Below are 19,820 nucleotides of genomic sequence, written 5' to 3'. Positions count from 1 at the left end.
GAACCAGGAAAGGGGAAAGCATTTGGAATGTAAACAAAGAATATAGAAAATTAAAAAAAAAAACAAAAAAGAAATTGTAAGTCAGAGGATTGACCTTTGGAAAGGGACTATGGGCTTGTTTTCTACCTGTCTCCATTTGTTCCTCAAGTAAATACCCTCTCCATCATTGCCTCAGAGGACAAACCCTTGGAAAGGGACTATGGGCTTGTTTTCTACCTGTCCTTGGATTTGTTCCTTAAGTAAACACCCTCTCCATAATCACCTCCTTGAGTTTGCCACTGGTGAAAGTTGGAGACAGGAGTGTTCGAAGTCTCTTCCATTCTTCATCCTCAGATATAGTAATGGCCTTTTTCATAAATCCCACTGGCCCAAAAGGCTAGAGTTCAAATGGAAAGAAAGTTTACCATATTAAAATTATGATAATCTTCACAATTTTGGAAAGTAGATTAAGCAAGCATCATTTGCTTAACAAATATTAGTGTTAAGTGTCTGGATCTTACTAGATCTTCAACAATCTTTTATTGAATTTATCTGCAATCCCTATAAATGAAGATGATATATATACACCTGGCATAGCTTTGAGTTTTTTTTTATGACCATCTCATTTTAAATCAAAATCATCTTTGCAGAATCCATGAAAATAAATAGAACAGACCTACACTGTCTTTCAAATCTGTGCAGACAAAAAAAAATGTATTAGTAACAGGTAGCAATTGGCCTTGGCAAAGTATTACTACTGTCAACAGTATGAGGAATTGAAGAGTAGGGATGATGCTTTTTAGATGCAATAAAAGATTTACTTTATATTTCAAAATATAATGCAATTATTTTATCTTAACTTTCCATATATGGACACAAGGAAAAGGAAATATAATCCTATATCTTGGCTAGGAACTTTTTTCCTTCATGTATATTGATGAACATTGGATCAATGGAATGTCTACATCCATCCATCTAGCTAGCTAGCTAGCTATAGGTCTGTCTGTCTGTCTGTCTACCTACCTGACTATCTACCTATCCATTCATTCATCCATCTATTTATTTACATATATATGTATATGCATACATATAATATTCTTTACCCAACTCCACACCTAGTGGTAAAGTCTGAATGTTTCACTCACTAATTTGTAGTAATTTTTAGAAGTCTTCTCTCACTACTGTCATTCAGTCTCATCCTAGAACTGCCAGATAGTACAATAAAGCGTGAAAACAACATAGAAATCGTACACATTGGAAATCAATAAGCAAAAATATTCTTATTTTTAGGCCACATAATTGTCTGTGAAGAACATATCAAATAACACACAGAAAGACTTTATAGGAATAATAAGTGAGTTTGGCAATTGTTCTATGATGCAACCGCAATTCACAATCAATTGTTTGTATTTAATATCAATTATATTAGAAAAAGTTTCAAGAATATTCAAAAATGTCCAAAAATGTAATATGTTAAATCATTTATATTTAGGGAATGAACTCAGCATGGTTTTCACATGAAGCCTATATAATTTCCATGTGGCATTCAAATATATAATGTGTAGAACACACAATAGTCACGGGTTAGATGACCTAACACAGAAAATGTGTTTATTTTTTCATGGAACTGAGATCATTATCAATATAGACAAACATGTTCTGATTTTTGTTAGAAAGATAAAGGGTCAAGAATATTTAAATTAACTCTAGAAAAAAAATGGGTAGAACAAATCCACTTGATGAACAGAATCAGTTATCAATAAGATGTGACCCTAGAGGACAGAAAAACATTGTGATCAATGGAAGAAAATATAAAATGAAAAAATGTTTCATACAAGTGAGTCAATAAACAAAAAATAAAATTAGATTTATTTACTTTGTGTGTGTATATGTGTGTGTGTTTTCCTATATGTGTATCTACGCACCACATGTTTATAGTGTTCTCAGAGGCCAGAGGAGAGCACTGGATTTCTGAAGCTGGAGTTGCAGATAGTGTGGCTTGTCATGTGGGTTCTGGGAATTGAACCTGGGTCCTCAGAAAGAAAGAAAGCCAGTGCTTTTAACCACTAAGCTCTCTCTTCAGCCTCTGAATAGGTTTTGATAAGTGCTTCAAGAATTCTATAGAGGGAACAGTTTTTCCTAAATGATGCTGAAAGAACTGGACACAGATGATGCAACATGAGTCTTTACCTGAGTTTCATACTTTATAGTCCAAAGTACAAATACATCATAGAGGTTAATGAAGAGTATAAAACTATGTGCATAGTTTGTTTCAAAAGATAAAAGCAATAGACATGGCTGAGGATGTATCTCAGTTGGCAGAGTGCTTGCCTAGCATGCATGAAGCATTTGGCTTGATCCTTGTCACTGCAAAAATCATGTTGGGTGGCACATACTGGGAACCCCAGCACTTGAAAAGTTGAAGGTTGAGGCAGGGACTCATGAAACCTTATTAAAAGAAGAGTGCTGAACAAAATATTATCAGACTTGACCCCAGAAGCATATCTATAAAAAGAAAAATGGATCAGACCATTCTAGGAAGAATAAACAGGCTATGCATGGCCACTAGACCAGGCTTGCAAGAGAGAGCTCCATGGTGAAGAAGGGACAGTCCTGTGTCTTGACTGCATGATGTCACATTTAGATTTAGAAGATGTAATTGGCAGAAAGCTTCACATATACATAAACAAATCAGAGAAATCTTAATAAGCTGTGGACAGTACCAATGTCAACCTCTTCTGTATCATTTGTGACCTAGTTAACTTTGTCAGTTTGACACAGCCTGGTCCTGCATCTAAAAGGAGAGCCTTGAGTGAGGAATTGCCCATGTCAGATTGGCCTGTGGGCATGTCTGTGTGGGGTTCTCTCCATTACTAACTGACACCAAAAGGCCCAGCCTCCTTAGTGCAGTACTATCCCTAGGTTCTCTGCTTTATTAAGGACGCTAGCTAAGAATGGGTCTGAGAGAACCAGTAGGCAGCTTTTCTTCATGATATTTTTGCTTCCAGTTCTTGCTTGAGCTCCTGTCTTCTTGACTTCATTCAGTAATAGAGTGTGACTTCGAAGTATCAGTCGCTCAATCCTTTCCTTTGCTAAGTTGCTTTTGGTTAAAGTATTCTTTCTTTCTTTCTTTCTTTCTTTCTTTCTTTCTTTCTTTCTTTCTTTCTTTCTTTATTTCTTTCTTTCTTTCTTTCTTTCACTCTTTCTAAGATTTTATTTATTTTAAGAAGATGAATACACTGTAGCTGTCTTCAGACACACCAGAAGAGTGCATCGAATCCCATTACAAATGGTTCTGAGCCACCATGTGGTTGCTAGGAATTGAACTCAGGACCTTTGGAAGAGCAGTTAGTATTCTTAACCACTGAGCCATCTCTCTAGCCCCCAGAGTGTTTTGTTTTAGTGCAACAGAAATGAAAGTAGAAACAGGAGGACTGTTATGTTTACAATATGCTATACTTATATAAGACATCATATATATATACATATATGTACACACATACACACACACACACATGGATATATATATATATATATATATATCCATGAAGAGCACAAAAAAATTTCCTGAGAATAGTGGTGGCTCTTTACCATAATTATAAAATTATCTTGAAATTTTAAATTTAATAGATTATTGTGGTGGTTTGAATAGAAATGACACACACAGGCTCATATATTTGAATGCATGGCCATTAGAGAGTGGTACTACTTGATAGGGATTAGGAAATGTGGCCTTGTTAGAGGAAGTATGCCACTGGGGGTGAAGTCCAAGCCAGGTCCAGTGTTTCTCTCTTCCTAGTACCTGCTGATCTTGATTACCTCTTCAGCATCATGTTTGCCTGATTGTCACCATGCTTTCCACCATGACAATAGAATAAACCTCTGAAACTGTAAGCCAGCCCTCATGTGGTCATGGTGTCTCTTCACAGAAATAGAACACTGAATAAGACCATAGTAAATATTTATATTTCTAAAGAAGGGATGCCTACCCGACGGTTTGTGAAGACTGAGTAACATTCTTTCACCAGCACTGTTTTGATGATCTCTGGATCCATGATAGCCAACATAGGCTGTGGTCCATCATAAAACCTGAGGTGGGAAAACACAATGGACTGAATCTCAGAAGCCAGATTCTACAGCTGGAGTCCCACATAGGATTTCAATCTCAAGCCCTGATGCACACAGTACACACCCTCAGCTGCATAAAGCACAATAACATGAACTCCTAGTTCAAGTTCTGACCATAGAAGCTATTAGAGTATCATGAAATTAAGTCTTACGTGGCTGAAGCAGGAAAGAGACAAACAGCTCTTTGAAGAAATCCTGGTTATTGCCAATACCATTATTGAGTGTTTAAATATTTCATTATCTGGGTTGGAGGTATGGCTCAATGATAGAGCCATTGTCTATTAAGTGTGTGACACTGGGTTTGATCTCCAGAGATATAAAAAATAGAGGAAAATGAATAAATTATTCCAAAGTTAAAACAGTATATATCAGAGGAAATTTAGAGACAAACTATTCAGTATTTGTAATAATGTTGCAGAAGCAGTTAATTTGAGGACACTAAAGGGCAACACAGTACATGCCTCGCATTGGTCACTTGGTCTCTACAGGCTGTGTCACCTCAGCAAACCCTGTATGCAGGCCTGTGGTTTCTGAAGATGGATGAGAAGAGATGAAGAGGCAGAGCCTCCTCCTACTTTCATGTGCCTCACAATACAATGGGGGACACCTCCTCCAAGTCTCCAAATCACCAGGTCTACTGACAATAAAGGATTGCACCCTTGGCTCAGACAGTAAACAAAGCCACTGAAGACTTAACCCTGGGGAAGTAAACCATGGCTGAATAATTCCCTGCATTTCTTCTTCAATGTCAGCAGAATTACATGGGCAGGAAATACCCGTATATACTTCTAGCAAAGTTCTTATCTTGAATTTAATTAGTGAACAAAAAAAACAAAATTGTTACACAGATGTCCCATTCAGGGCTGAGCAATCTGCAATCTCTTAGTGTCTACACATTGACTAGTTGTATATCTCCATGTTAATCATGATATACTGAAGAAAGAAGCTTTGTTGATGAGGCCAAGGCGTGAGCTACTCTGTAGGTCTAATAGCAAGTTGTTTGGAGTCCATTCAATACTATGTTCATTTAGCAGAATGACAGTAGCAGATTCTCCTCCCAGCACTCAGGGATCATTGCAGAATGGGGGAGAAAGATTATAAGAGCTTGAGACAGAATGCCAGGGAAATTTGTCTGAACACAATGAAACAGTTGTACAAATGGATCCACAATGATTGTCACAGTATGCACAAGACCTTCATAAGCTCAAGACAAACAAACATCCCAGCATGGAGAGGGGAGGTCGACAGAAATCCCATCCTTAGCTGAGGAATCATTGGTGACCAATGAAGGCAACTCTCATTTTCTCCCTTCCAATCCCCACCATCACTATTTCCCTTCAACTTTATGTGTTCTCTCTCTCTTTTTTTAAAGCCCTATTTACTGCTGCCAATATGTTCATGCATGTATGGCCATCTTCTGGAGGATGAGATAGATTTTGGGGGTACCCATCCCTGAAGAAAACTTGTCCTCTTGTCAAGCTATGATTTGCCAACTTCTCAGCTAGGTGTGGGACTTTCTGACCATCTCCCCACTAAATGATGGGATTTTGCCTGGCTTGATCTTATGTAGCTAGGGGGGTCATAGACACTGAAGGAGAATGTATTGCTAGATGGACATAACAAAAAGATTAGCACAGGTCTCAACCCTCATCATAGAAGCTTCTTTTAGCACAGAAGTTCTCAACTTGTGGGTTACAAGCATCAGAGAACACATATTTCTGATGGTCGTTTGAACTTTGTAGCAAACTTACAATTATGAAGTAACACCAAAAGTAAATACATGGTTTGGAGGGTGGGTTTCCTAAGACCATTATAAAATATGTGTTTTCTGATGGTCATGACATGTAGGTTGAGATGTGCTGTTTTAGCAGAACATGGTGATTAGCATAAATCTGTAACTGCTCAACATGAATAGAGTAAAAGATTGTGGAGTGTTCATTTTATATGGGACATGGCTGTCTTAGTGAGCGTTTCTAGTGCTGTAATGAAATTCCAGGACTAAAAAACAAGTTGGGGGCAGAAAGGTGTATTCCTATTCCACTTACATATCTGTGCTCATTATTGAAGGAAGTCATGACAGCAACTCAAAAAGGACAGGAACCTGAAGGCAGGAGTTGATGCAGAGGCTATGGAGGTGTGCTACTTACTGACTTGCTCGGCCTACATTTTTCTAGAACTCAGGACTGCCAGTCCTGGGATGGCACCACACACATTGGGCTGAGCCACCCCCATCAGTCACTAAATAGAAAAATATCCTGCAGGCTAGGTTGAAACATGAGGTTATGGAAGCATTTTCTCAATTGAGGCCTCCTCCTCTCAGATGACTTCAGCTTGTGTCAAGTTGACATATAACTGTCCAGCACTCCTCCCCTTTCCAAGGCTTGGAGATCATCCTGAAAGATGGGATCGAAGGATTATAAGAGCCAGAAGCAGCAGATGATTCCAGATAAACTGTTTTCTGGATATAGCAGTGCAGTCCCACATTTGAACTAACATCAGCTTTGACTGCATGCACAGAATTGTAAGGACTGCCCCATGTTTCTGAACATGTGCTTAGAGATTCTGAACTTAGCCTTAATGTATTAGAAGGGAGAGGCGGTAAGCCTTCTGTTTTGGGGCTACACAGAGGGTGCCATGATAGGCAACACTGTCAACTGAATTCACACTATTCATCTTGATGCATGTGACATGTACCATATCAAAAGGCTTCACCCCCAAGAATGGTGTGCTCATATTGTCCTCATGCAAGGGAGTGCATTATCCTAATAAGTATGTGGAATGGAAGATTCCAGAAGACTTACCCCCATATTTTCCCATACTTTTTATAGCAATCATCATCAAATTTCCACATGCCCTGGGAAGACAAATAAAATAAAACTGGTTATTGTTCTGTTATATACTGACTGCTTCCTGACTAGGGCACAAATAACTAAAGGCTCACAAAACTGGGTTTCATGTCTCACTGGCAAATTCTTTATTTTACTTTATATTCATTTAAAAATTTAAGTTATTTCACATCCCACTCATTGCTCCCCTCCCAGGGACCTCCTCCTACAATCCTTCTCCCTCCTCTCTCTCTCCACTTCTCTTCTGAGTGGTGGGGCTCTTCCTGGGTATCTCCCTACCTTGGCAATTCAAGTTTCTATGAAGCTAGGTGATTCCTCTTCCATTGATGTCAGACATGACAGCCCAGCTAAAAGAACATATCCCACATATAGGCAACATGGGGATATGTTTGGGATAGCCATCCCATTCCAGGTGTTTGGGATTGACATAAAGACCAAGCTACACATCTGCTACATTTGTGTGGAGAGGTCTAGGTCCAGCCTGTGTTTACTTTTTGGTTGGTGGTTCAGACTCTGAGAGCCCCAAGGGTCCGGGTGAGTTGACTCTGTTGGTCTTCCTGGGGAGTTTCTATCCCTTTCAGGGTCTGCAATCCTTCCTCCTATTCTTCCATAAAGCATCCCCAAGCTCCATCCATTATTTGGCTATGGGTGTCTGTATCTGTCTGAATCACCCATTTGGTGGAGCAGAGGCAAGTTCTTATTAGAGATATCTAAAGGTATGGTGTTAGAGGAGACTATTAGGATTATCTAGAATAAAAAGTTAAAGCTGTTCTTGCACTTATTCAGTATTGTGCCTGTTGAAAGAACTGTCATAATCCACAGGTACCAAGAAACTGTACTTCAGGTGATTTTCTTATGTATGGTGTTTCAGAGATTCTAGAAAACTCTGAACGATTCCCTCCTTGGGCAGGTGAAGAATCCAATTGGAAGGAGCATATGTGATATTTCTGGTGCAGCACATAAGCTTTTATTTCCTGGCTCAACCCCTACCCCAAGTCTTATGAATATGAAAGTTTAAGAGTGGGCTGATGAGATGGCTCAGTGATTAAGGCAGAGGATTGGCTTGACTCCCAGCACCCATATGACAGCTCACAATTATCTGTAACTTCAGTTCCAGGAATCTGACCCCCATTTCTAGGCTTTTCAGGCAATCCATGCACATGATACACAGACATGCATGCAGACAAAACACATATACACATTTAAGAATAAGGTGAGACAGTGAATCCAGGCTTAATGACACACACCTATAAATCCTACTGCTCTGGAGTTGGAATTAAGAGGATCACAAATTTGATTGTTGGCATGGTGAGATCTGCATAGTGAGATCTAGGGCCTACAACTAAAACAAACAAGCAAATAAATAAATAGGAAATCTAATCTTAGAAAGAATTGTAAAAGAAACGATAGGGAACCTGAGAATGTGAGAGCATGAAGACAGTATGAATATCACAGTGGGAGAATGGAAAATGGAAGATTAACAGAGTTGACTAACCTGGACCCTTTGTGTGCTCCGAGTCACAAACCACCAACCAAAGAACATACACTGCTTTTTGTACAGCAGGGCAGAGCTAAGAAAATACTAGGAAATATTAAGGATGAGAAATGGGAGACTTTCTATTGACACATTGCAGCTATGATCTAGCTCAAGGGCACAATGCCTGCCAAGTACCACAAAGCTCTGGGTTGCATCTCCTGCATGGCATAAATCAGGGATGGTGGCTCCCACCCATACTCCCAGCACTTTGAATGTGGTGGCAAGAGGATCAAAAAATCAAGTCATCCTTTCCTACATAGTGAGTTCCAGGCCAAGCCTGGGCTACCTGAGATCCTGTAAGAAAATATGTTTTACTATAGCAAGTGTGTTCTAGGTGTTGGGGAAGCTTTGTAGCATGATTTGTATTGTGTCTCTGGTCTTTTGAAGGAACCATGCCCTTCAGAATTGGTTGCCTCTTGTAATTCTGGGAACAGGTGACAAAATAAAAAGCCAGCAGAGGCTGAGAGATGGGAGTGGGATCTGGGGATAGGAGAGAGGAGGTTCCAGGAGACAGAAAAATAGGGTAAGAGAACAGAGAGAGACAGTTAGTGACAGTTGAGCCAAGAGAAGCTGAGCTGAACCATATTACTAGGAGACAGAAGGAAAGCTTACAAAGAACCCACAAACAAAGTAGATAATATAAAGACTAAACAAATGCCAAAGCTTAAAAATTGGTGTTATCAATAAGAAAAACTATGGAGCTATTTGTAAACCAAAACAAAAACAAACAAACAAACAAAAAAACCCAAAAAACAAAAAACAACAACAAAAAAAACAAATATTAGAAGACACGTGGCCCCCAGTGTGACTAGGCTGAATAGGAGGCTTGATGTCAAGTAAAGGTAGAGCAAAAATCAGGAAAGGGAGGGATACTTAGTTTCAAAAAGCTGACTGGGTGGGGTGTTTGCTGAGGCTGTTTTTTAGAGAAGCCTCACATGGTTTTCAATAGCAATTTTTCTTCTTTTCCTGCTTTAAGGCTATTTTTTTGTTTATAAAAGAGTAGCTTAGGAACTAGAAAAATATGGGAGAATTAGAGAAGCTTGAGAATCAAAAAATGGAAGAAAAATATCACATACTAGAAAAGAAAGAACAAACAGGTTTATTCCCAATGCCTAACCAGAGAGAGGAAGTTTACCCCAGGAAGAAAGGGGGAAATAACTGTGCCAAAGAGCAGTCAAGTCAAACAAATGGAAAGCAGGAGGATGGTCATATGAGGCAACCTTTTTCAGGAGACAGGGTTAAACCCACAACACCCTTTGAGGACAGGCAGTCCTGGGTCATCAAGTCACCAACAACATTCCTAGTCATTATCCAGCATATGCATGCTAATGGAGATGATCCACAAGGTTATGATGAAGTAGGATGGTATCTGAAGACCTATGACATTTTAAAGAGGCAATGATGTCTTAGAGGATGCATTCTCCCTATGTGAAACAAAGTCTAAACAGTTAGGTTATTCAAAATAGAATTATTCCCCAAGATCAGAGGGGATTGGAACAGCTGTACTAGAGACTAGCCCTCAATTGCAATAATTGTCACAGTGGAGAGAAGTCAGGAATATGGAATAGTGCAATAGAGTGAGAGGAATTTGATACAGTGAGGGATCAGTTGATAGGTGTTATGTGCTGAAACACAAGAATGGGCTCAAATTGAAGACACAACCATAGGCCAATGTCATTTATTGGCTCTAAGAGCTTGAGACAAATTTAAAGAGACAGGAGAAAAGTTCAGATCATTTATAAAAACAATACAAAGCTCAGAAGCCTTCACTGATTTTTCTTATTCACAAAGATTGGTCTTAGCAGTAAATAAAACTATATCTGATCCTCAAGCAAAACAGATGTTGGTAGACACCCTAGCATTTGAAAATGTGAATACAAAATATTAAATTTTGCACAGGCAGCACCCATAGATGAATGGATAAAGAAAACATAATATTAGCTTGTTCCCAACCAGCTCTTACAATTAACTAACACATTTATATTGATGGAAGTTAGAAACAAATGAAGTTAAGACCTCACAGAATCCACGGCCCAAGCACAAGGCAGGCCAAGGGCAAGCCCAGACAAGCTGGGGCCTTCTCAAGGTTGTTAGAATAGCAGGATGATCCACCCAAGGTCTTTAAGACATTCCAGAAACTAGCCGGCCATAAAGATAAGAAAGTAGCCTAAACAACCTCCGATGAGTCATGGGCCATCTGGACTCCCTCCCCTCACCCTCTCTTCTCTTGTGTAGTTTAATGTTAACCAGGCCCTCTGCTAACAAAAGATAAGCCTCCCACTCTCCTACATTGCTGACATGCTGTCCTGCACATACTACCCGCTGATATAATTGTGTGCCAATTCCTCCCCCAATGTATGAATTGACCAATCACGTAAAAGCGCGCGCGAAACCCCCTTGCCTTTTCCCACATAAACCCCTAGCTTTTGAGCTTCAGGGCCGACTCCTCTGTCTCTTGCATGAGACACATATTGGCCTGGAGCTCCACCATTAAACTGCCTTGTGTTCTTGCATCAAGCCGGTCTCTCGCGTTTCCTTGGGTGTGCGCTGACCCGAGACTCGAGTGGGGTCTCCCTGTTCAGGGGTCCTACAATATTCATCTAAGTTCTGCCACATTGCCCATTACCTCTCCTCAGATTTGTAAGTCCAACTCACTATGTATTTGGCTGTGTATGATGTCCCTGACTCTTGCCCAGTGTACTATCTCTCCCCAAAATTTCTGCCTTTTCTCTCCTGCCTCAGATATTGGCCATTCAGTGCTCTGTTAAACTAGTCATAAGGTGTTGGAGGGACTGTTTAAGTGAAGTGATGTAGCCATATGAATAAAAATACCAAAGTCCAGCCTGTAATCAGATCTCTGCTGGTATAGAAATCAGCATTAGAATAATACAAAGACCACCATTACACAGTACACACATGAAAAGAAAAGAAAAGAGAAGAGAAGAGAAGAGAAGAAAAGAGAAGAGAAGAGAAGAGAAGAGAAGAAAAGAAAAGAAAAGAAAAGAAAAGAAAAAAAAGAAAAGAAAAGAAAAGGAAAAACCCCTTCACTCCAACATGAATGCCCCCAAGAGCTGATCTTACTATTTTCTGGCCAGGCTTTTGCCCTGGGCCAGGATCAGATCAGTGGGTTTGGAGTGAAATGGTTGGAGGAGGAGAGACAAGGGGAGAAGGAGGAATAAAAAGGTAGAGAGGAAGGCACTGTGAGGGAAGATGGAGGATGAGCACATAGGCAGGAGAAACAGCAAGTACCTGAGATACACCACTGGGCAAGTAACCAGGCCTGCAGTTAGATTAGATTTAGGGTAGATTTAGGGTGACCCCCAGTAATTGTCAAAGCCAAATAAAATAACCATAGTCTGAATCTCATTTATTTGTAAGCTAGTTGGAGCTAAGCTTGAATTGGTTCTACTATACTAGCTACAAATATAAAAAATTAAAAATCATCAGCCATTCATTTCACATGGTACCAAATATTTGATAATTGTTGCGAAGTCATCCTTTCTATAGTGATTGCATAAATTGAGTCTACCTTTGCTTAGAAAAGCAAAATTTTCTGTGCTGTCTGAGTGTGAAAGACAAACACCACCCTGTCTCAGTCTGGTACTCAGGGTGCCAACACAGAACAAAAGAATCAACACAGAACACAGTTAGTTATTCTGTCTAATACCCAAAGATGTCCTAGGTACTGAAAGGTGGGTTAGAACCATAGAAGTAGGTGCAAGGTACATAGGAGTTCCTGAGAGGTTCCTGGTAAGTGGGAATTCCCTGAAGGTCAACACACTGGCCACCTGATACACAAATGCTGCAGAGTTTGCCAGCAGGAAGAAAACAAAGGCTGTTCCTGCATCTGGTGTGGAAGAAGAACATTCTAGTCTAGTGCTCCCGAGCTGGTGCTGTTTTACCAACCATAGTTTCCCATGAGTGCTGGTTAAAGACACTTGTGCTTCCCTGGAGTCTTCTCTAGGGCAAAATCCCAGAATTCTGCCCCAAACAGCAGCATTCATCTGTGACCAAGGCTTTCTAATGAAAGCTCCAAATGGATGTCATCAAATCTTAAATGGAAGTCTGAAGCTGTGGACACAACTGGTTGGGCACAGTTTCTAACTTCTGACACCACAAAACCTCCCCCTGATTTGTTATTGTTGTTGTTGTTGTTGCTGCTGCTGCTGCTGCTGCTGTTGTTGTTGTTGTTTTATTTTGTTTCTCTGTGTAGCTGTGGCAGTCCTGGACTCATTCTGAGACCAGGCTAGTCTCTAACTAACAGAGATCTACCTGCCTCTGCCTCTGGAGTTCAGGGTATAAAGGCATGTGCCACTATGCCAGAACCCTAGGTGGTACATGCTTTTAGTCTTAGAACTCAGAAGGTAGAGGGAGGGGATCTTTCAAGAGTTTGAAGCCAGTTTGACCTAAGTATACAGTTCCAAGTCAAGATGGCTATACAGTGAGATGCTGTCATACACACACAGAAGTTCCACTCAAAACTTTGAGACTGGAGAGAAAGTTCTGCAATTAAGAGCAGTGTCATCTACACTAGCAGAGGAACCATGTCCAGTTCTCAATCCCAACATGGCAATAAACAACTATCAGCAACTCCAGTTCTGGGGATCTGGCATCCTCTTCTGACCTCTGTAGTCACCAGGCTCACATGTGGTGCACACACATAAGTGCAGACCAATACTCCTAGTTCTAAATATAAGTAGATAAACCTAATTTTAAAAGAAATTGCAACTATAAGAAATGAAAGAGCAGTCAGATAGTGATAGCACACGCCTTTAATCCCAGCACTTGGAAGGCAGAAGCAGGTAGATCTCTGTGTTCCAGGGCAGCCTGGTCTCCAGAGTGAGTTCCAGGACAGCCAAGGATATAGAGAGAAACCTAGTCTCAAAAGCATCAACGAATAAAAATATAAATGAAAGATCATAAACACTACTCACATCAGCATAGTTGAAAATTGTTCCAAATAAAGGCAGAGGTTTCGGTCCAGGAATTCCTAGTTTCTTAAACAGGCCATGAGAATAGGTCCCATATCTGTAAAGTAACAGAGAAATCCAAGTTTATACATAGGAACATGTGTCAGTCATGACTCAGGAACTGAAAGAATCAAACCCCAAAAGCAACAAACAAATGACAAATAACTGTAAAAACCCAAACAGCTACAAACTCAATTACTTTCCTCTTCAATGTCTGACCCATCAAAATGATTGGATAGAGATGGTGGAAGCTACTGTACTTGCAGTCCACAAAAACATAATTGATGAAGAGCCCCAGATTTGGATTTTAGAATCTTAGAGATTCAGGCTCAAGGCTTCTCAAGGTGTTCCAATTTCTCTTGTCCATTTATAAAATTTCCTGAAGCAATGACTCTCATTAAATAAAAGGGGGATTTTTATGTGCATAAATTCATGTACCTAATGCCACAGAGCCATGGAGACCATATGGAATTGTTCTTCCAGATTGGTCAGAGACTTATGTGTTTGCTTTTCTCTAAGCCAAAAGTTTGTTAGAGGATCTAACTATTCTGAAAGTTGCCTTTTTTAGAAAGACCTGGAACCAGTCATGGAGCTCTTATGTCCATATAATGACACTGAGTTCAATGAATTGACTTCATGACTGACACTGGCTTCAGAGAAATTTCAGAGACACCCAAAATTCTCTGACTTGTGATCTGGTTGACTTATGCTATAGAGAAGGCTACTTTTCAGTATGTTCCCTTAATGGTCAAGACATTGTTTAAAGGTCATTCCTCTCATGGGTCAATCTGGGCCTCCAATTAGTGATAATCATTCAATAGCCACACTGTCAGACAGAATTTTATTTATCATGATGGTCAGTGTGGTGGTTTGAATGAAAATGACCCGTCATAGGCCCATATGAAGTGTCACTATTAGAGGTGTAGCCTTGTTGGAAGAAGTATGTCACTGTGGGTGGGATTTGAGGTTTTAGTTGCTCAAGCCAAGCCTAGCTACACATTTACTTCCTTCTGCCTGTTGATCCAGACGTAGAACTCTCAGCTCCTCCAGTACCATGTCTGCCTGTGCTTCCCACAAAAGAAGAAGATGGACTAAAACCCATGAAATTATAAGCCAACCCAAACTAAATTTTTTCTTTATTAGAAGTTGCCAGAGTCATGGTATCCCTTCACAGCAATAGAAACACCAACTATGATATGAATTGGTACCAAAAACTGGGGCATTGCTGTAATAGGCAACCGTAGTATTGAATGTTGACTTTAGGCTTTGGATAAGGAAAACAGCTGAATGCTTCAAGCGGGCCTTAAGTAGGAATATGGAAAATAATGGTACTAGGGTGATTTGAATTGTGAAGATCTGACTCAATATGTTTTAAAGGAGAAGAATATTAGTGTGTGGCCTAGAGGCTGTTTTTGCAATAGTTTGGCAAAGAATGTGGCCCTTATCCAGAAAAAAAATATCTGCACAAGGCTAAATTCAAGAGATGGATTAAAAGTGTTGGCAGAGCAGATTTCCAGACAGCATAGCATTGACTGTCGTTTGTGGCCACACTTATGCAGATTTATGAAAGGCAACACAGTGAGCAAGGGAGAATACAAATGTACAGTTTGAGGAGAAAGGGCATGAGGATGTATAAACAGATTAATGAAGACCCTGATACTAAGTGAAATAAAGGGAGTGGTGACTTCAGTGCAAACCCAGCTAGGCTTCCAACTTGTGAGAAGGAATTAAAGAAAACATCTCTAATTACAGAAAAGAGGCAGAAGCAGATAGATCTCTGAGTGTGTGACCTGCGTGATCTACAGAGCAAGTTCTAGGACAGTCAAGCTTAGGCAGTGATGCAAACCACAGAGCATAGAAAGCTGGTAAAAATGTGATAGAACAAGAAAGAAGGCATGTTCCAACTCCAGGAAGCAGAAGAACTTGTCAGCTTCAGCCATGGAGTTCTGAATTTAGAGTCAAAGACAAAAGAAATGGGTTATGTAATCTCTCTTCATGACAAAGTGGAGCTGCTGAAGTCAGGCATCTGTCAGGGGTGCCCCTCCTTGGAGACCCAGAGAGACCATTGTATGGAGCTATGAAGGTAAAGCCTGGATTGCCTGGGAGTCCCTAGGATGTTGGAGATGCCTTGGTTATGGGACATCTGTTTAGAAAAACTGCTAAAAGGAAGTGGAATCAGTCCAAGAGAGAGAAAAATGTGTAGCAGTCAGCAAAGATGAAAAGAGTTGGAGATCTGAAGAGTCTTTTAACATCAGACATTGAGATGCAGACTTTCCAGTTTTCCCAGCCGGTTTTAAGTCTTGTTTTTGGTCTAGTAATTCCTCATTATGTCCCCTTCCCTCCCCTTTGGAATATTAATGTATATCCTTTGGTATATATTTTGGAAATATATAATCTGCTTTTCCATTTTGACTTTACAGAGTATCACAGTTATGAGATGGCATAAATCTCAGAAGAGACTTTAAACTTTGGACTTTTAAGCAGTGCTGATACTGTAATAGACTAGAGGAACTTTCAAAGTTGCACTGTGATATGGCTACAAACCTATTGGAGCCAGAGAGTGCAATGCAGTGGTTTGAATGAAAATATGCCACATAGGCCCACAGGGAATGCACTATTAAAAGGTATGGCCTTGTTGAAAGAAGTATGTCACTGGGAGTGAATGGGCTTTGAAATTTCAGATGCTCAAGCCAGGTCCAGTGTCACTCTCTTCCTGTTACCTTTTGATCCAGATGTAGAACTCTCAACTACTTCTCCAGCACGATTGTGATAATGGACTAAACCTCTGAAATTATAAGCCACCCACAATTAAATGTTTCCTTTATTAAGAGGTTCCATGGTTATGGTGTCACTTCACAGCAATAGAAACATAGTCATAAATAGGAAGATTATTGCCTGTGTATGTCAACTCAGTGTCTATAAAGTATGACTAAGCCATGCCATGTGCTCCATGGGGCAGAGCTGCTATCACTAATGATGTAACACATGCTAACCTCTCATGATGCTACAGACCTCCCGACCCCAGAGTTACTGGCACATAGCAGATGTTGGAGAGGAAGCAAGACTGATAGATGTGATTCTACAGATTACTGTAAGCTTTCACACAAGGGAAGTCTGATCAGCGCAAACTTAGAAATTATATCAGAAATGCTTATTTTGCATAAAGGTTTGACCTGACCCAAGAATCCTTTGATTTTCAAGACAAAGGAACTTCAGAAGATCAGGTACTTCCTATTGATAACAAATTAAGTATATGGCATAAAATATGAAGCTTTACATGTTCCAGACATGAAAACTAATACCTCTTCCCTCTCATTTTTTAAAATTAAATTTTAATTATTTTATATGTATGAGTGTTTTGCTTGGATGTATGTCTGTGTACTGCATATATTCAGTGGCTACAGAGGGGAAAGGAGAGTCCTGGAGCTCTTGGGACTGCAGTTATAGATGGTTATAGCCACCATGTGGGAACTGGAAATCAAAACCCTGTGTTTTTAGCTGCTGAAACATCTCTCTAGTCCATTCTCTCTTTATTAATGGTGAGTTTTTAACTCAAGGCAATTTCCAAACATTTGCTACGAATCAAATGGAACTCATAAACATTATCAAATATAGCCATGAATTTGCATGAAGGGACATGTACACTAAAAGATCACCAAGAAGTATCTCAACAAGGCCTGACTAGTAACTGGGATTCCTCCCATAAGATTGTGCTAGCCGTTTGTCTTAGGGTTTCACTGCTGTGAACCATTATGTGAAGCAATGACCAAGGCAACTCTTTTGAGGATAATATTGGGGCTGGCTTACATGTTCAGAGATTCAGTCCATTATCATCAAGGTGGGAACATGGCAGCATCCAGGCAGGAATGTTGCAAGAAGAGTTAAGAGTTCTACAACTTCATTTGAAAGCTGATAGGAGAAGACTGGCATCCAGGGAGCTAGGATGATGGTTTTAAAGCCTACACTCACAATGACACACTTCCTCCAACAAAGCCCCACCTCCTAATAGTGCCACTGCCTGTTCCAAGCATATTGAAACCACCACACTGCTCTTTGTTTAAAAAAAAGACAAATCAAAGAAAACAATAAAAGCATTTAGTGTTAAGTGGTTTCAATATTGCAAGGTGGAAACATGATTTTAGAAAATAATAGTGTTCTGAATAATGGTCAAAGAAAAGAAAATTATGGCTGTTGACATTTCTATAATTGCTGGGGTATTGTGTTTATTAGTTGTTTTTTTTTTTTTTTTAATCAATTTGACACAAGCTAGAGTCATTTGGGAAGAGGTGACCACAGAATGTCTCTGATTGGCCTGTGGACAAGTCTGTGGGGGGTTGTCTTATTTGGTGATGGGAGGGCCCAGTCCACTATAGGCAGTTTCACACCTAGGCAGGTCCTGCTGGGTGGTATAAGAAAGCTGGCCATAAGCCATAGGGAGCAAGATAGGAAGCAGTGTTGCTCCAAGCCTAATGCTTTGGTTCTTGCCCTGATTTCCTGCCCTGGCCTCCCTTCATGATAAGCTATTAGGTGAAATAAAACCCTCTCCTCCTCAAGTTATTTTTGGTCATGGTGTTTATCGCAGAAGTAGAAAAAAAAGATCAGATGCAATGTGGCAGTTTGTGTAAAATTGATTATAAGGTGATAAATGAGAACAAGGAATACCCACATCCACAGGGAACAAGTCATATGCTCATCACTTATGCTGACAAAAGAGGGAAGGGGGAAAAGGGAGAAAAATTCTAAGCAACTAGGCTGGTCTAAGGATTCTCAATGCTTGAAAAGTCCATGATAGCTAATGTGCTAGTCTTATTTCTGTATCTCTACTAAAATGTTCCACAAGAAGCAACTTATCCGGGGAAGGATTTATTCTTCTGACAACTCCATGTAACAGTCCATTGCATCTGGGAAGTCAAGGCAGAAACTCAAGTAGTCAGTCATAGTGAAGATCACAGAGAAAACAGACAGGTCTCTGCTCGTTTGCTTTCATCTAGTTCTCTCTCTCTCTCTCTCTCTCTCTCTCTCTCTCTCTCTCTCTCTCTCTCTCTCTCTCTCCCTCTCTCTCTTTGTGTGTGTGTGTGTGTGTGTGTGTGTGTGTGTGTGTGTTATAGTTGCATAGGGAATGCTGCTGCCCACAATGATCTGGGTCTTCCTGTATCCATTAACAATCAAGACAATCCTCCACAGAGTTGCCTATACATCAACCTGACCTAGACAATTTCTCAATCAAAACTCTCTTTCTAGGTAATTTTAGGTTGTGTCTGACAAACTGGTAGTTAGAAACTAACCAGCAGACTAGTCAATTGTTTATAATGTCACACAATTGTTGGTTAGTCTAGGTGTAGAGTGAGAGCTACCTGCATTATTATATGGGTGAGTCTTGTCAAAACCTGTAAGGTTAGAAGTCAAGGCACCTCATAGGATGGCCAATGATATTGGTAGGAACTACCTGATGGTGATTTCAACTTCCCCTCCATTCTCTCTTTGGGTGTTTCAACAGGAAAAGAAAGGGGAGATGCATTCCAGTTACAGATAGGGGAGGAGCCTGGACATCTACTTACATGTAGAAGAGTATCAGGCTAGTAGCCAGCAGCACCCAGGTTTCTATTGAAGGGTTGGGGATGAGCTCCATCTTAGCTTTCCTTCAGCAGTTCAGGCCTCCAAGTTTTCCTCCCAACTGAGAATCCTGCAGGGCTCCTCTGCTGTGCCTAGATGACACGTAGTGAGGACAGTCTATTTATTAGCTGGGAAAGGAGGAGGTGACAGACATGCAGCCAGTACAAGGGCCACTTGAACACTGCCAGAACTTGTAGTTCTGATGTGGCCTCTCCACCTGGCATTTGTCAAGGTGCCAAGAAGGTCATGCATTTCTCTACTCTGACCTTTGAGCTTATATTCTGTGTGTATTATTCTGTCAGGAGCTCAAATAAATCCACTGGCACTACTTTCTTCTAATTTGTAGTTGTGTTTATGACTTTTAAAATTCCAAAGCACTCTTAAGTTCACACAATTAAACTATATCTACTGATCTTTACCTATTCAAGGCCCTCTCCCAATAAGGCTCCTGTATGCTCTGGATGATGTGAAAGTCACAACTGAATATCACTTGCCACCCTGCACTGCTTCCTTGGCACACAACTCAGCTGTTTTTCTCTGTACTCTTTATGACATCCCATGGCACGTCTCCCCATCCTCTAGATCTTACATTTTCCCCCATCTTTCCTGCAGGGCTCCCTGAGCCTTGGGCAGGAAGGCTGATACAAATATGTCATCTACGTATTAAAATATATTTTAATATGTCTCTTTTAACAGTCCTTATCCAGTCTGTTAGATATGTTATGGTGGAGCTTTCATGAGTACTTT

At 40.3% G+C, this 19,820-nt stretch overlaps 2 protein-coding genes across 3 annotated transcripts in view; both read right to left on the bottom strand.

Moving 5' to 3' along the window:
- LOC127672426 (cytochrome P450 3A25) overlaps window positions 1-19,089 on the bottom strand; it is a 48,725-nt gene extending 29,636 nt beyond the window's left edge. Inside the window, exons 1-5 of the mRNA XM_052167587.1 lie at window positions 19,019-19,089; window positions 13,425-13,518; window positions 6,909-6,961; window positions 3,969-4,068; window positions 263-376 (exon numbers count right to left, since the gene is read on the bottom strand). Coding sequence (XP_052023547.1) covers window positions 263-376; window positions 3,969-4,068; window positions 6,909-6,961; window positions 13,425-13,518; window positions 19,019-19,089 — 432 coding nt within the window. The remainder of the gene's footprint in view (window positions 1-262; window positions 377-3,968; window positions 4,069-6,908; window positions 6,962-13,424; window positions 13,519-19,018) is intronic.
- Window positions 1-19,820, bottom strand: part of LOC127672424 (zinc finger protein 431-like) — a 313,721-nt gene that overhangs the window by 210,859 nt on the left and 83,042 nt on the right. The gene's annotated exons all lie outside the window — the stretch shown is intronic.

This window comes from Apodemus sylvaticus, chromosome 22 (assembly GCF_947179515.1).
Source record: "Apodemus sylvaticus chromosome 22, mApoSyl1.1, whole genome shotgun sequence".
In the NCBI taxonomy this organism is placed as follows: Eukaryota; Metazoa; Chordata; class Mammalia; order Rodentia; family Muridae; genus Apodemus; species Apodemus sylvaticus.
Note: the sequence above shows the minus strand (reverse complement) of the source record. Positions and strands in the feature narration are given on the sequence as shown.